This window comes from Fukomys damarensis, unplaced genomic scaffold, assembly GCF_012274545.1.
Source record: "Fukomys damarensis isolate Sample0158 unplaced genomic scaffold, DMR_v1.0_HiC HiC_scaffold_1, whole genome shotgun sequence".
Classification (NCBI taxonomy): Eukaryota; Metazoa; Chordata; class Mammalia; order Rodentia; family Bathyergidae; genus Fukomys; species Fukomys damarensis.
The window spans coordinates 48,858,897-48,871,390 of record NW_022900913.1 but is presented as its reverse complement, the minus strand read 5'-3'; the positions used below and the strand labels follow the sequence as shown (position 1 = coordinate 48,871,390).

The window sequence follows — 12,494 nt, the reverse complement described above, 5'->3', positions numbered from 1 at the left end:
TTTAGAAGTACATCTACATTGTGTAATGAATAAATATAGCTAATAAATTAAAATTATGCATTATCTCACAGTTATAAATTTTGTTCTGAGAATATATTTACTCAGCATTTTTAAAGAATACAGCATATTAACTAAAGCCAACATGTTGTAGAGCAGATCTCTTGAACTTATTTTTGCTAACTAGAATTCCATATTTTTTAAATAACATCTACTCAATATCCCCCCACAACAAAGATCCAGTTATAAGCAACCATTTTACTCTATTTCTATGAACTTTTTTGGATTCCACATGATAGAATCATACAGTATATGTCTTTTTGTGTCTTTTGGTTTATTCTACTTTACATAATAACTTCCAGCTTCATCCAAGTTATAGAAAATGAACAGTATTTCCTTCAGTTTATAGCAGAGTGCTTTTTCATTGTTTACATGTACCATGTTTTCTTTATTATTCATTCACTGATGAACAGTCAGGTTGATTCTGTATCCTGGCTAAAGTGAACAGTGGCACAATAAACATGAGAGTGCAGATATCTCTTTGCTTTCATTTCTTTCTCTATCTCTTTGATTTCATTTGGTTTGATGTATACTTAGTAGTAGCATTACCAGGTCATACAATAGTTTTGCTTTTAGCTGTTTCAGAAACCATAATAGTGTCCTAAGTCATATTCCCACAAAATAGCATATAAAGGTTCTGTTTTCTTCTCATAGTCAACAACTCTTAATTTCTTTTCTCTATTTGATAATAGTTGTTCTAACAGTATGAAAGCATTATGACTTATCTAGATGTCCCCTGAAAGCTTTTCAGAAGTGGCTGGATTTAGAGTGTATGAATATGGATTAAGGTTGAATAATAACTAAATTATTTCACTGACTGTTTTAATAAGTATAGGTGTAGATAATGGGAAGGCCCACCCTGGATGTAGGTGGCACCAACCAATAAGCTTGCAGCCTGAATGGAATAAAAGGGAAAGGAAGGCTTGCTGCTGCTACTCCTTCCTGATGCCTCCTGCCTTATTAGGCCATGAACTTTTTCTTCTCAGCAATTTTCTTTGTCTATGGCCATACCTCCTGAACATGCCCAATCTCATCAGCGGTGCCCCTTTACCAATGCTGCCCCGCCTTGTAGCTGAACTATGGACTGAAGCCTCTACAAATACTGAGCTAAAATTAACCTTTCCTCATTTAGCTAGTGGGTGTCAGGTATTGTGTCTCAGTGACAAGAAAATTAATTAAGTCAGGAGGGCTATATTGATATGGTTTAATTTTCACTTCTTTGATAATTAATGATGTCAATCCTTTTTTCATATACTTCTTGATTATTTGCGGGCCTTCTTTTAACTAATGTTCATTTCTAAATGACTGTGTTTTTGCTACTGTTACCTTCTTATATATTTTGGATATTAACTCCTTATATGAAAAACTCTGCATATATTTTATCCTATTACATACAGTGTCTGTAAAATCTGTAACCTGTGGAATGTTCCCTTTGTGGTACAGAAGCTTTTCTAGTATGATGTAATCCTATCAATCTCATCTCCTTTTGATGCCTGTATTGGGAGGGGGGAGCTTAATATATCCCAAAAGTCACACCTAAACCAATGTCATGACAAGTTTTTCCTATGTTTTTGTTATTTATTTCATATTTTCGGGTCCTACGTTTAAGTATTTAATTCATTTTAAATTGATTTTAATATATGGTGTAAAGTAAGATATAAATTCATTCTTTTTCATGTTGATATCCAAGTTTCCTTGATCCATTTAAGGAAGCCCTGCTGTTTATCATGTGTTCTTGCTAACTTTGTTGAAAATCAACTGGATAAGAATGTATGGAATTCTGGGTTCTCTGTTCTGTCGCATTGGTTCATATGTTTGTTTTTAAATGAATTTCAATTCATTTTTGTTATTGTAGGTTAGTAGTATGTTTTGAAGTCAAATAGTGTGATGCCACTAGCTTTGTTTTTTTGCTCAAGACTGTTTTGGCTATTTTGTGTTTCTGTAAAATTTTATGATTATTTTTTCCTATTCCTTGAAGAATGTTATTGGTATTTTCATTGAGATTGCATTGATTCTGTAGGTCACTTTGGGTAACAGGGACATTTCAACAGTATTAATTTTTCTTATACATGAATTTGCCATATCTTTAAACGTTTTGTAGCTTCTTCAACTTCTTTAATCAAATGTTTTATAGTTTTCATGTAGAATTCTTCATCTGTGCTTAAGTTTATTAAGTATTTTATTTGTTTTTAAGTACTGCAAATGAGATTGTTTTTTTATTTCTTATTCAGGTAGCTTCCTGCTAGTCTGCAGAAATACTTACGGCTTGTATCTGGATTTGTATCTACATGTCTCCCCAAAGCCTCATGTGCTCATGAAAAGTAACTGAGACAAACACTCCTGAGTTTTAGGGTGTTTATTTTTTAACTTGTAACTTTACTGAATGTACCTATTAACTTTTTAATAGATCAATGTGTTATCCTATATATTTATATTAACAGCACATAATATATAATACCTATAACAGTATATAGTATATAAATATAATATATATCCATGTTATCTTTAAACAGGGAGTATTTAATTTATTCTTTCCAACTTGGATGGCTTTTATTTCTTTCTCTTGCCCAAACATTCTTGCCAGAGTGTCCAGTACTATATTGAATAGAAGTGGTAACAGTAGGCATCCTTATCTTGTTATCTTGAGCTAGATCTCAGAGGAAAAGTTCACAACCTTTCACTGTTACATGTAGTATTAATTATGGGCTTATCATAAGTGGCTTTTTAAAATTGAGATACATGAACTTATTTCCTAATTTGGTAAGGATTTTACTCACGAAAAAGATGCTGCAATTACTGATTCAGCTTTTCATTATTAGTCTGTTCACATATTCTATTTCTTTAGTATTCAGTCTTGGTAGGGTATATATACCAAAAATTTTATTCATTTTTTTCTATGTTATCCAATCTCTTGGCATATAACTGTTAATAACTGTCAGTTATAATTCTTTGTATTGCTGTTACTCCACTTATAAAGTTGTAGAATGTCCTTTTTCACGATTGTCTTTAGTTGTATTGTCAAGCTGCCTCAATATCATAAATTGATTTACAATGTTGACCTTCCAGTCATTTTTACTATTAGGAACATAGTATCTGACAACTGGATTTATTTCTATACCAATACCCAGATCTCCTAGGCAGTTACAAACAATTCTGTGACTCACTCCCAAAGAACCAGGCACTGGTCCAAAAAATCTGTAAAGCCCAGCAAACACAAACACACAAAAATGAATACAGAAACAAGCAAAAATAGAAACATGAAAAGATAAGTAAAAAAAATGACTACAGAAATTTCTAACTTCCCCAAAAGTGGCATCGGGAACATTGACAGAGAAGAAATTAAAAGCTATACACAGCTAGCTCTGAAAGGGAACCAATGGAAGTAAAACAGTTCTATAAAATGCTTAGTAAATTTAAAGAAGATATAGCTAATCACAAAATCACCATAATGAAACATATGATCAGAGAATCTAGAGAAGACACGAAAAACCAGCTAGTGGAACTAAAGAAAGAGATGTAAATTATGAAAGCCCAGCATAGAAAACAATGGGAGTCCATAAAAGTTTTTTGTTTTTTTTGTACTGGGGATTGAACTCGGGACCTTGAGTTTAGAGGCAGGTGGCAGCACCACTGAGCTAAATCCCTGGCTCTAGTAAAAAAACTTTAAAAACAGAAGCCCAGAAGATTAAAAACATGTTGGAAATTATGGATATTAAAAGTGATGAGGGCTGGGGATTTATCTCAGGGGCACCAAGTGTGCCTTGCAAACACAAGGTCCTGAGTTCAATCCCTAGTACAAGAAAAAAAAAAAGTGATCAATATGAAGACAGTGTATTAGACCTAAAGGACAGGGCTATGTTGAATGATCAAGTAATGAAAAATATTTTTAAAGTAACAGTGGAACATGAAAATTGATTCAGTTAACTTCCAGATGACTAAAAGAGGATTAATATAAGAGTAACTGTAATTAGCAAAAACTCAGAAGACAGCACATAGTCCATAAAAAACTGTTTACACAATTAAGAGCAGAAACCTTTACAAACATAAAAAAAGAAATTAACAAAGAGGAAAATGAAGCATAAGGAACCCAAAATAGCTATGATAAAAACAAAAACAAAAACAAACAATTCCACATCATGTAATAACTAAAATACCAGAAAAGCAACGTAAGAACAGAATCTTAAAGTCTGCTACAGAAAAACAAGGAATTACCTCAAAAGGAGTATCTATTAAAATTACAAGACTTCTCAACAAAAGCTGTAAAAGCAAGAAGAGCATGGAATGAAGTGTTTCATGCTCTTGAAGAAAACTCCTATCTCAACTGTTTAGTCTTTCAAAATTGATGGTGAAATAAAATACTTCCATGATAAATACAACTTAAAAAATTAATAACCACCATGCCAAAATTCAAAAAAATTCTAAAGGATATCCTAGGAGATAATGAAGCTAATGCTGGCAAAATGTGCAATAAAATGAACACATTAGGTAGGCAAGTAGGAAGTAAATAAAGCAAAATAGCAACAGAAAATTAATACAATGACAGGAATAAGTTAATACTGAGCAATGTAAATGGACTAAACTCCCCAATGAAAAGACATAGAATAGCAGAATGGATAAAAAAATTTCAAACAGTATGCTATACACAAGAAACGCATCTCTCTCCCTCTCTCTCTCTCTCTCTCTCTCTCTCTCTCTCTCTCACACACACACACACAGACAGGTGCACACACAAATCACATTAAAAATCAAAGGGTGGAAGATAATAGTTTACCTAATGCAAACCTGAAAACAAGCAGATCTAGCTAGTCTATTTTCAGACAAAGTGAATTTCAGGCCAAAGCTGATCAAAAATGGCAAAAATACTCAAAATTGGTTAATGGATTTTTTGAACAGGAAGAGATAACAATTACAAACTTGTATTCACCAAACCAAAGAACATCCAACTTCATAATACAAACTCTAAAAGACATAAAAGATCAGATAGACATCAAAACAATTATAGAAGGGAACTATCACAAATAGATCAACTAAAAACAACCAACAGAGGAATTTCAGAGTTGAACCAAAACTCTGAAAAAATGAAATTAATTAGATGTATATAGAGTGTTCCACCCAACAACAGAATACACATTTTGCTTTTTTTGGCTTGACATGATACTTTCTTCAAAACAGATCACATGCTAGTGAACAAAACATGACTAAGCAAATGCAAAAAATAAAGATTTTACCATTTATATCATCAGATCACAATGGAATGAGACTAAAAACCAATAGCAAAAGAAACCATAAAAACTATGCAAAAAATCCATCAATTGAACAACACATGAGTAATTAATGGGTTACAGAGGAAATGCAGAAAGAAATAAGTCAGTTCCTAGAATTAAATGATAGTACCAGTACAACATACCAGAACTTGCAGGACACAATGAACGCAGTCCTGCAAGGGAAAGTTTATAGGGGTAAATGACCACATCAAACAAACAATCAAACAGAATGAACTCAAACAAATAATGTAATGATGCATCTCAAGGTCTTAGAATAACAAGAACGTTCCAAACCCAGAGCTTTTACAAGAAAATAAAGTATAAAGATCTGAGAAGAAATAAATGAAATGGAGACTTAACCACTTAAGAGTTTACCTTGAGTGTTACTTGGAGAACACATTTGTTTACCTACTGACTATCTCAAGTTTTGCTTGGAGGAGTGTCATTTTAACCAGTCAATACTTGCATTGAATAAATTTGATAACACTATCATTTTTACTTTCCTATTATATAATCTTATAAAAATTAATGAAAAATATGAAATTTTTGGTCATCCTGAATTTAAATATTTCTAAGTAGTTAAAAATAATAAAAAATTCAGTGAATCAAAGAACTGGTTATTTGAAAGAATAATAATTAAAAAAAACCAGTAGCCAATCTGACCAAAAAGAAAGAAAGACACAAGTTAATAAATCAGAAATAAAAAGGTGAAATCACAATAGTTACTGCGGAAATGCATAAAATTATTACCAACTACTTCACAAACATATACTACATGATTAGAAAACTCATATGAAAAGGAGATATTCCTAGATATGTATGAGTTACCAAAAGTAAACCAATGTGACTTAAAAGTCTTGAACAAACCAATAACAGAACAGGAAAAAAAATCTGCTAGCTATGAGGACTAACATTATCATTCATACATATATAAAAATTACCAAAAAATTAGACCCCAAAATTAAAATTAAAAGACCCAAACAAAAATGGGCAACTGAAATGAATACACATTTCCCAGAAGAAGAAGAACCAATGGCCAAAAAGTATATGAAAAAATGTTCATCACTGCTGGTTATCAGAAAAATGCAAATTAAAACTCCAGTGAGATACTATTAGAAATTCCATTTGACCCAGCAATTTCCCTTGTATCTTCCCAAAAGAGTTAAAAACATTATATTATAATGATAGATTCACATTTATAGCAGCACAATTAATAACAGCTATAACTTGGAAGTGGCCTATATATCCATCAACAAGAATTTTGAAATTGTGGTGTTTATATACAACAGATTACTGCTCTGCCATAAAGAAAGATAATCTTGAGTCATTCACAGGAAAATATATGCACCTTAAGAATATAATGAATAAGTGAAATAAATCTGACACATGCCCAAATATAACATGGTTTCTCTTATATGAGAAACCTAAATTATAAAGAGCAAAATAAAAGATAGATAATAGGAACTGGGGAGATAAATCTTTTACAAAAGGGAAAGAGATCAAAGGCTGGTGATTTAGCTCAGTGGTTCTGGCATCTGCCTTGCAAGTTCAGGGACCCGAGTTCGATCCCCAGTACCCCCCTGAAAAAAAAGAGATCAAGAAGCAGAGGGAGGGGAATGAAAGAGGATGGATAAAGGAATGCAGATGTGTTACATACATGTACATATACCAACTCTACACAAGTAATATGTACTGCAAACATATACCAATAAATATGAATGAAAAAAAATTGGATAACATTTTATAGAAAGCAAATTTTGAAATTCTAAATATTATATTTCACATGTACTTATGGTTTATGGTGTTAATAGTTCAGTTAATGTGGAAGAAGGATATGAATATCCATTCCTATTCAAATCTAATTTGTGTTTGATTTCACATAGCAAGTAACAAAAATAAACAGAAGAAGTGTGTATCACTGAAAGTGTGTTTAAATCTATTTGGTTCCAGAGTAATATATGAGCTCTAATATATTCATTTCACCCAAGATTTGAAAAGGTAATATCTAATAATAGATTTTGTTATATTTAGCAAAGAAATGTAATCCAAGTAGGATTTTTATCATGTTTGTCACAATGTACACAACTGCTTTTTGAGGAACAATATATTTACAATGTAAGCATTTTTCTATGAAACTAATGCTTACTGTTAAGATAATATTTATATCAAGATAAAATTTTCATTATTACTAGCATATCTTTTAAGAGATAGATAACAGATCTATTACAGTACCACATTTCATAAAAGCACTGATTTTAAAATGTTTCTACTTGACAAATGAAGCCAAATTAATAATTCAACTATCTCTACAGTGCCACAATCGATACAATAGCTTTTAACTTAACTGACAAAAAACACTTTTAAAGTGTTTTTAAAAGACAGTTGCCTTATAATATAGACTACTACATTGTTTTGAATCAGAAACATCACATCATCAAACAAAAAACAAAATAAACCTTTCCAAAGAAAAGACTGAATTCACTGACAAGAAGAAAATAATACATAGAAAAAGTAAGCAGCTACTGACAAGAACAATGCAAGATATCTATTAAGCTAGAAGACAAGAGCACAAAATTGTTAAAAGTAATAATCTCAAGCATTAATGAACATTTCAATCACCTGGAGAATGTAGTAAAATGCAGACTCAGATTTAGTAGGCAGAGTACACTTTTTTGATAAGTTCTCAAGTCATGTTAATAACATTTATCCATGTACCTACCTTGAATAGCAAGCTATAAACTACATTATTAATAAAGTCTGTATAATTAAGATTTGCTTGGGAGAATAATGAGTTAAAATTATACCAAAACGTTTTCCTTAAAAATTATTGTTTTTGATGTAAAAATCCTCAATAAGATATTGGCAAACAGAATACAGCTAATTATCAAGAAGATTATACACTATCACCAAGTAGGATTCATCCCAGGGATGCAGCATATCAAAATCACTAAATATTTTAAACCATATTAGTAGAACCAAGACAAAAACTACATGATTATCATATAGGTGGGAAAAAAAAAGCATTTGACAAAGCCCAACACCCATTCATAATAAAAACCCTACAGAAAATTGGAAGATAGTTTTATCTCAATCAAACAAAAGTCATCTATAAAAAATCAACAGCCAACATCATACTAAATGGTCAAAAATTGAAAGCTTTCACTCTAAAATCAGGAACAAGATGAGGATATCCACTATCATCATTCCTATTCAATGCAGTTCTGGAAACATTAGCCAGAGCAATTAGAGAAGAAAAAGAAATTAAAGGAATAAGGATAGGAAAAAAGGAAGATAAATTATCGCTATTTGTGAATGACATGTTACTCTACATAGAAAACCCCAAAACTCCACTAAAATACTTCTAGATTTAATAACCAAATTCAGTAGTGTAGTTGGTTACAAAATCAACACTCAAAAGTCAATATCATTCCTATACACAGACAACAAACTCACTGAAAGGGAAATTAAGGAAACCACACCTTTTGCAATAACATAAAAAGATGCAATACTTAGGAATCAATCCAATGAACAAGTAAAATGATCATTAAATTGAAAACTACAGTACTCTGAAAAAGGAGATGGAAGAGGATATAAGAAAATAGAAAGATATCCCTTGCTCTGGGTTAGGAAGAACTAATATTGTGAAGATAGGCAAACTCCCAAAATTGTTATTCAGATTTAATGTAGTCCCAATCAAAATACAAATAGCATACCTCACACAATTGGAGAAAATAATCCTAAAATTAATTTGGAATTAGAAGAGACCTAGAATAGCAAAAGCAATTCGAGACAACAAAGGCAAGGCAGGGGCATCACAATTCCTGAATGGAAATTATACTATAAAGATGCTGAGATAAAAAAGTATTGTACTGGCAAAAAATAAAAAACAGACCCGAGGATCAATGGAACAGATTAGAAGATGAAGAAACAATTCTAAACACATTCAGCCACCTTTTCTTTGACAAACAGGCCAAACACTCTGTTGGAAGAAAGCCACATTAATAATTGATAATAAACTAGAAAATAAATTAATAAATATAGTACTTAATGGTTTTCCACATGCTGAAGATTAAACCTAAACTCATACATTTCACCATGAACTAAACCAAAATAAAAATGGGTCAGAGACTTAAATATTGGAAGATAAATAAGGTAGAACACTTGAAGACACAGGTTTGGACAAAGACTTAATGAACAAAACCCCAATCACATAGGAAATATTACAAAGAATCAACAACTGGGACATCACCTTATTAAAAAGCTTTGTATAGAAAAAACAACCACAAACAAAATGAAGAGACATCCCACTGATTGGTAAAACACTTTTGCCAGCTATTCTGCAGACAAAGGACTAATATCTACAACATATAAAGAACTCAAATCAGATCCCCCAATTTTGAAAGACACAATCCAAAAATGGGCATTTGAAATGAGTAGTCACTTCTCAGATGAAGTATAAATGGCAAATTAATATATAAAAAATGTTCAAAACATCACTGGTCATTTGAGAAATGCCAATTACAAAAACACCAAGGTTCCATTTCACTCCAGAAAGAATGGCTATTATCAAGAAATCAAGGGCTGGGAGTTTAGCTCAGTGGTGCCGCCGCCTGCTTTGCAAGCACAAGGTCCCAAGTTCGATCCCTGATACCAAAAAAAAAAAAAAAAAAAAAAAAAAAAACAACAATTACCTAAAATGTACCAATAATCTCAATGAGAAAAAAAAAAAAAGAAATCAACCAATAACATGCTGACAGGGCTGTGGACAAAAAGGAACCCTTCGTTATGTTGGTGGGAGTGTAGATTGGTTCAACCACTATGAAAATCAATATGGAGATTCCTCCAAAAACTAAAACTAGATTTGTCCAGCTATTTCCCTTGTTGACATCATCCTAAAAGAATTAGAAGCAGAATACTATAGTGATATATGCTTATTCATGTTTACAGAAGCACAATTTGTAAAAGCTAAATCTTGGAAATTGCTGGAATTATATCCACTATGGAGTGCTACTCGTCCATAAAGAAAATAAAAATCTCGAGACATTTCAGGCTAAATGGATGCACCCAAAACCATAATATTAAGTGAAATAAATCTTACATGTTTTTAAATATCACATTGTTTCTCTGATGTAAGAAACCAGAAGGGTAAATTTGATATATGCTTATTCATGTTTACAGAAGCACAATTTGTAAAAGCTAAATCTTGGAAATTGCTGAAATTATATCCACTATGGAGTGCTACTCGGCCATAAAGAAAAAAAAAATCTCGAGACATTTCAGGCTAAATGGATGCACCCAAAACCATAATATTAAGTGAAATAAATCTTACATGTGTTTAAATATCACATTGTTTCTCTGATGTAAGAAACCAGAAGGGTAAAAAAGGTCCTCAATGTATAACAAATATTGGAATTTAGGAAGAAAATGACCAAATGTGATGGGGAATAATAGAGGGGGAAGGGAAAAAGGAAGGAAAGAAGAATTTAAAAAGAGAATGGAAAGAGCTTTTATAAATAAGGAGGGGAAGAGGGCTTGAAGAAAGGGAAGTGGTTTGGGGAAAAAAAGAAGAAACAAAGGTATGTACGGGTATAAATCCTTATCATGAGTGGGATCATTACATATATCTAAATTGTACCAATAAAATTTTTAAAAATTATTATGTTTTCTATCAGGAGAAGCAGTGGTACACTCTTGAAAACAACATCAAGCAAACACTTGCTGGGAGCACTGTGCTGTAGATATAGCCTTCTTCCCCGTCTGTTCCCCAGAGAACCATCAAAAGCATGATGTTCTGCAGACATTAGCTACTTTCCTGGTTCTGGTTACAGACGGGCCCCTTTTACCTCCATTGCACTTCCCTTATCTCTATGAATATAAATAAATGTGATGCAGTTGCCAGCCAGTCCTTAGGTTGGAAACAAGGATTTTTAGTAGGACACTGTTAAAATTCTACTTTGGTTTAGCTCCTTTGCTATTCCTCATAAGTTTCTCTTCATTCCTACAGCTACTGTATTCTTTAAAGCCCTTACCAATTTACTTTGATATTCCACTTTATGATTGCTTGGTCTCCAGACAATTTATCTCACTCTATACAATGTCATGAGAATAGTGATCTAAAATATAAACCTGCCACCAGTGGCTCCATGTTGCTTAAAAAGTTCCTTTAGTCAGGCCTACTAATCTGTCCTTGGGTGTTCATCCAAATGCCCACCTGTTTATCAGTCTATTCTCTAGTCATACTGAACTGGGTAAGGTTCCCAAAAAGAATGAGGCTAATTTATGCTGTGTACTCTTCCTTATATTACTCTTACTGCCTGAGCTGCTCTTCCTCATTTGCATAAGCAGCAAAAAAATTTTTTTTATTCATTAAGTTCATTAGTACATTTTAGGCTTACAATATGACACTCATCATTGGGAATTTGTACCTTTACATGATATATCTTGGTTCTTATGTTTTCCCCATTCTCCTGCCCTCCCTTCAACTCCACGACCACTCCCTGTTCACACGGACTTTGTTTTCATTTCTTTCATTTCTCATTTCCCTTCTTTTCTTTTTCCTACCCCTCCAACTTCCCCCTTCCCCTTCCTCTTACCCTTTGGAATATTTCTTCCTATTTCACATTGTCTATTAAATATTTTGATCCGTATTTACATTTTCAGTTTCTCACACTAGAGAAAATATTCAGTATGTAAACATGTGTTCTATTTATTTCATTTAAGAGTAAGGCCTCAGGCCAGGAATTTAGTTCAGTTCGATCCAAAAGACTATGGCCTCAATGTGCACACATTTAGATATAAATGTCATCAGTTTCTCATTCTTTATGGCTGAGTAGTACTCCATTTTGTAAAATAATAATACTTTTTTTATCCAGTCTCCAGATGGGGGAAATTGGGCTGTTTCCAAGTTTTAGCTATTACAAACTGCCTCTATGAACATGGGTGCACATATATCCCTGCGGTATGATCCTTTTAATTCTTTTGAAGAGATACTAAACAGGGAAATAGATGGATCAAATGGAACTTCTAATCCTAGGTTTCTGAGGTATCTCCATACTGATTTCCACAGTGGTTGCACCAGACTACACTCCCCCAACAATGGACAAGGGTTCCTTTTCCCCCACAAATCTGCCATTGAAAATGCCCATTCTTAGATTGGGTCTTTAAATTTGGAGG

General features: G+C 32.5%; 1 protein-coding gene across 3 annotated transcripts in view; it reads right to left on the bottom strand.

Annotated features, from left to right (window-relative positions):
- The window catches only part of Rnf180 (ring finger protein 180), a 167,637-nt gene that overhangs the window by 102,068 nt on the left and 53,075 nt on the right, over positions 1 to 12,494 (bottom strand). Inside the window, exon 5 of one of the 3 annotated variants that reach the window (XM_010637230.3) lies at positions 5,465 to 5,494. The exons of the other annotated variants lie outside the window; for them this stretch is intronic. Within the exon in view, the coding sequence (XP_010635532.1) occupies positions 5,465 to 5,494 (30 nt within the window). The remainder of the gene's footprint in view (positions 1 to 5,464; positions 5,495 to 12,494) is intronic. 3 annotated transcript variants of the gene reach the window in all.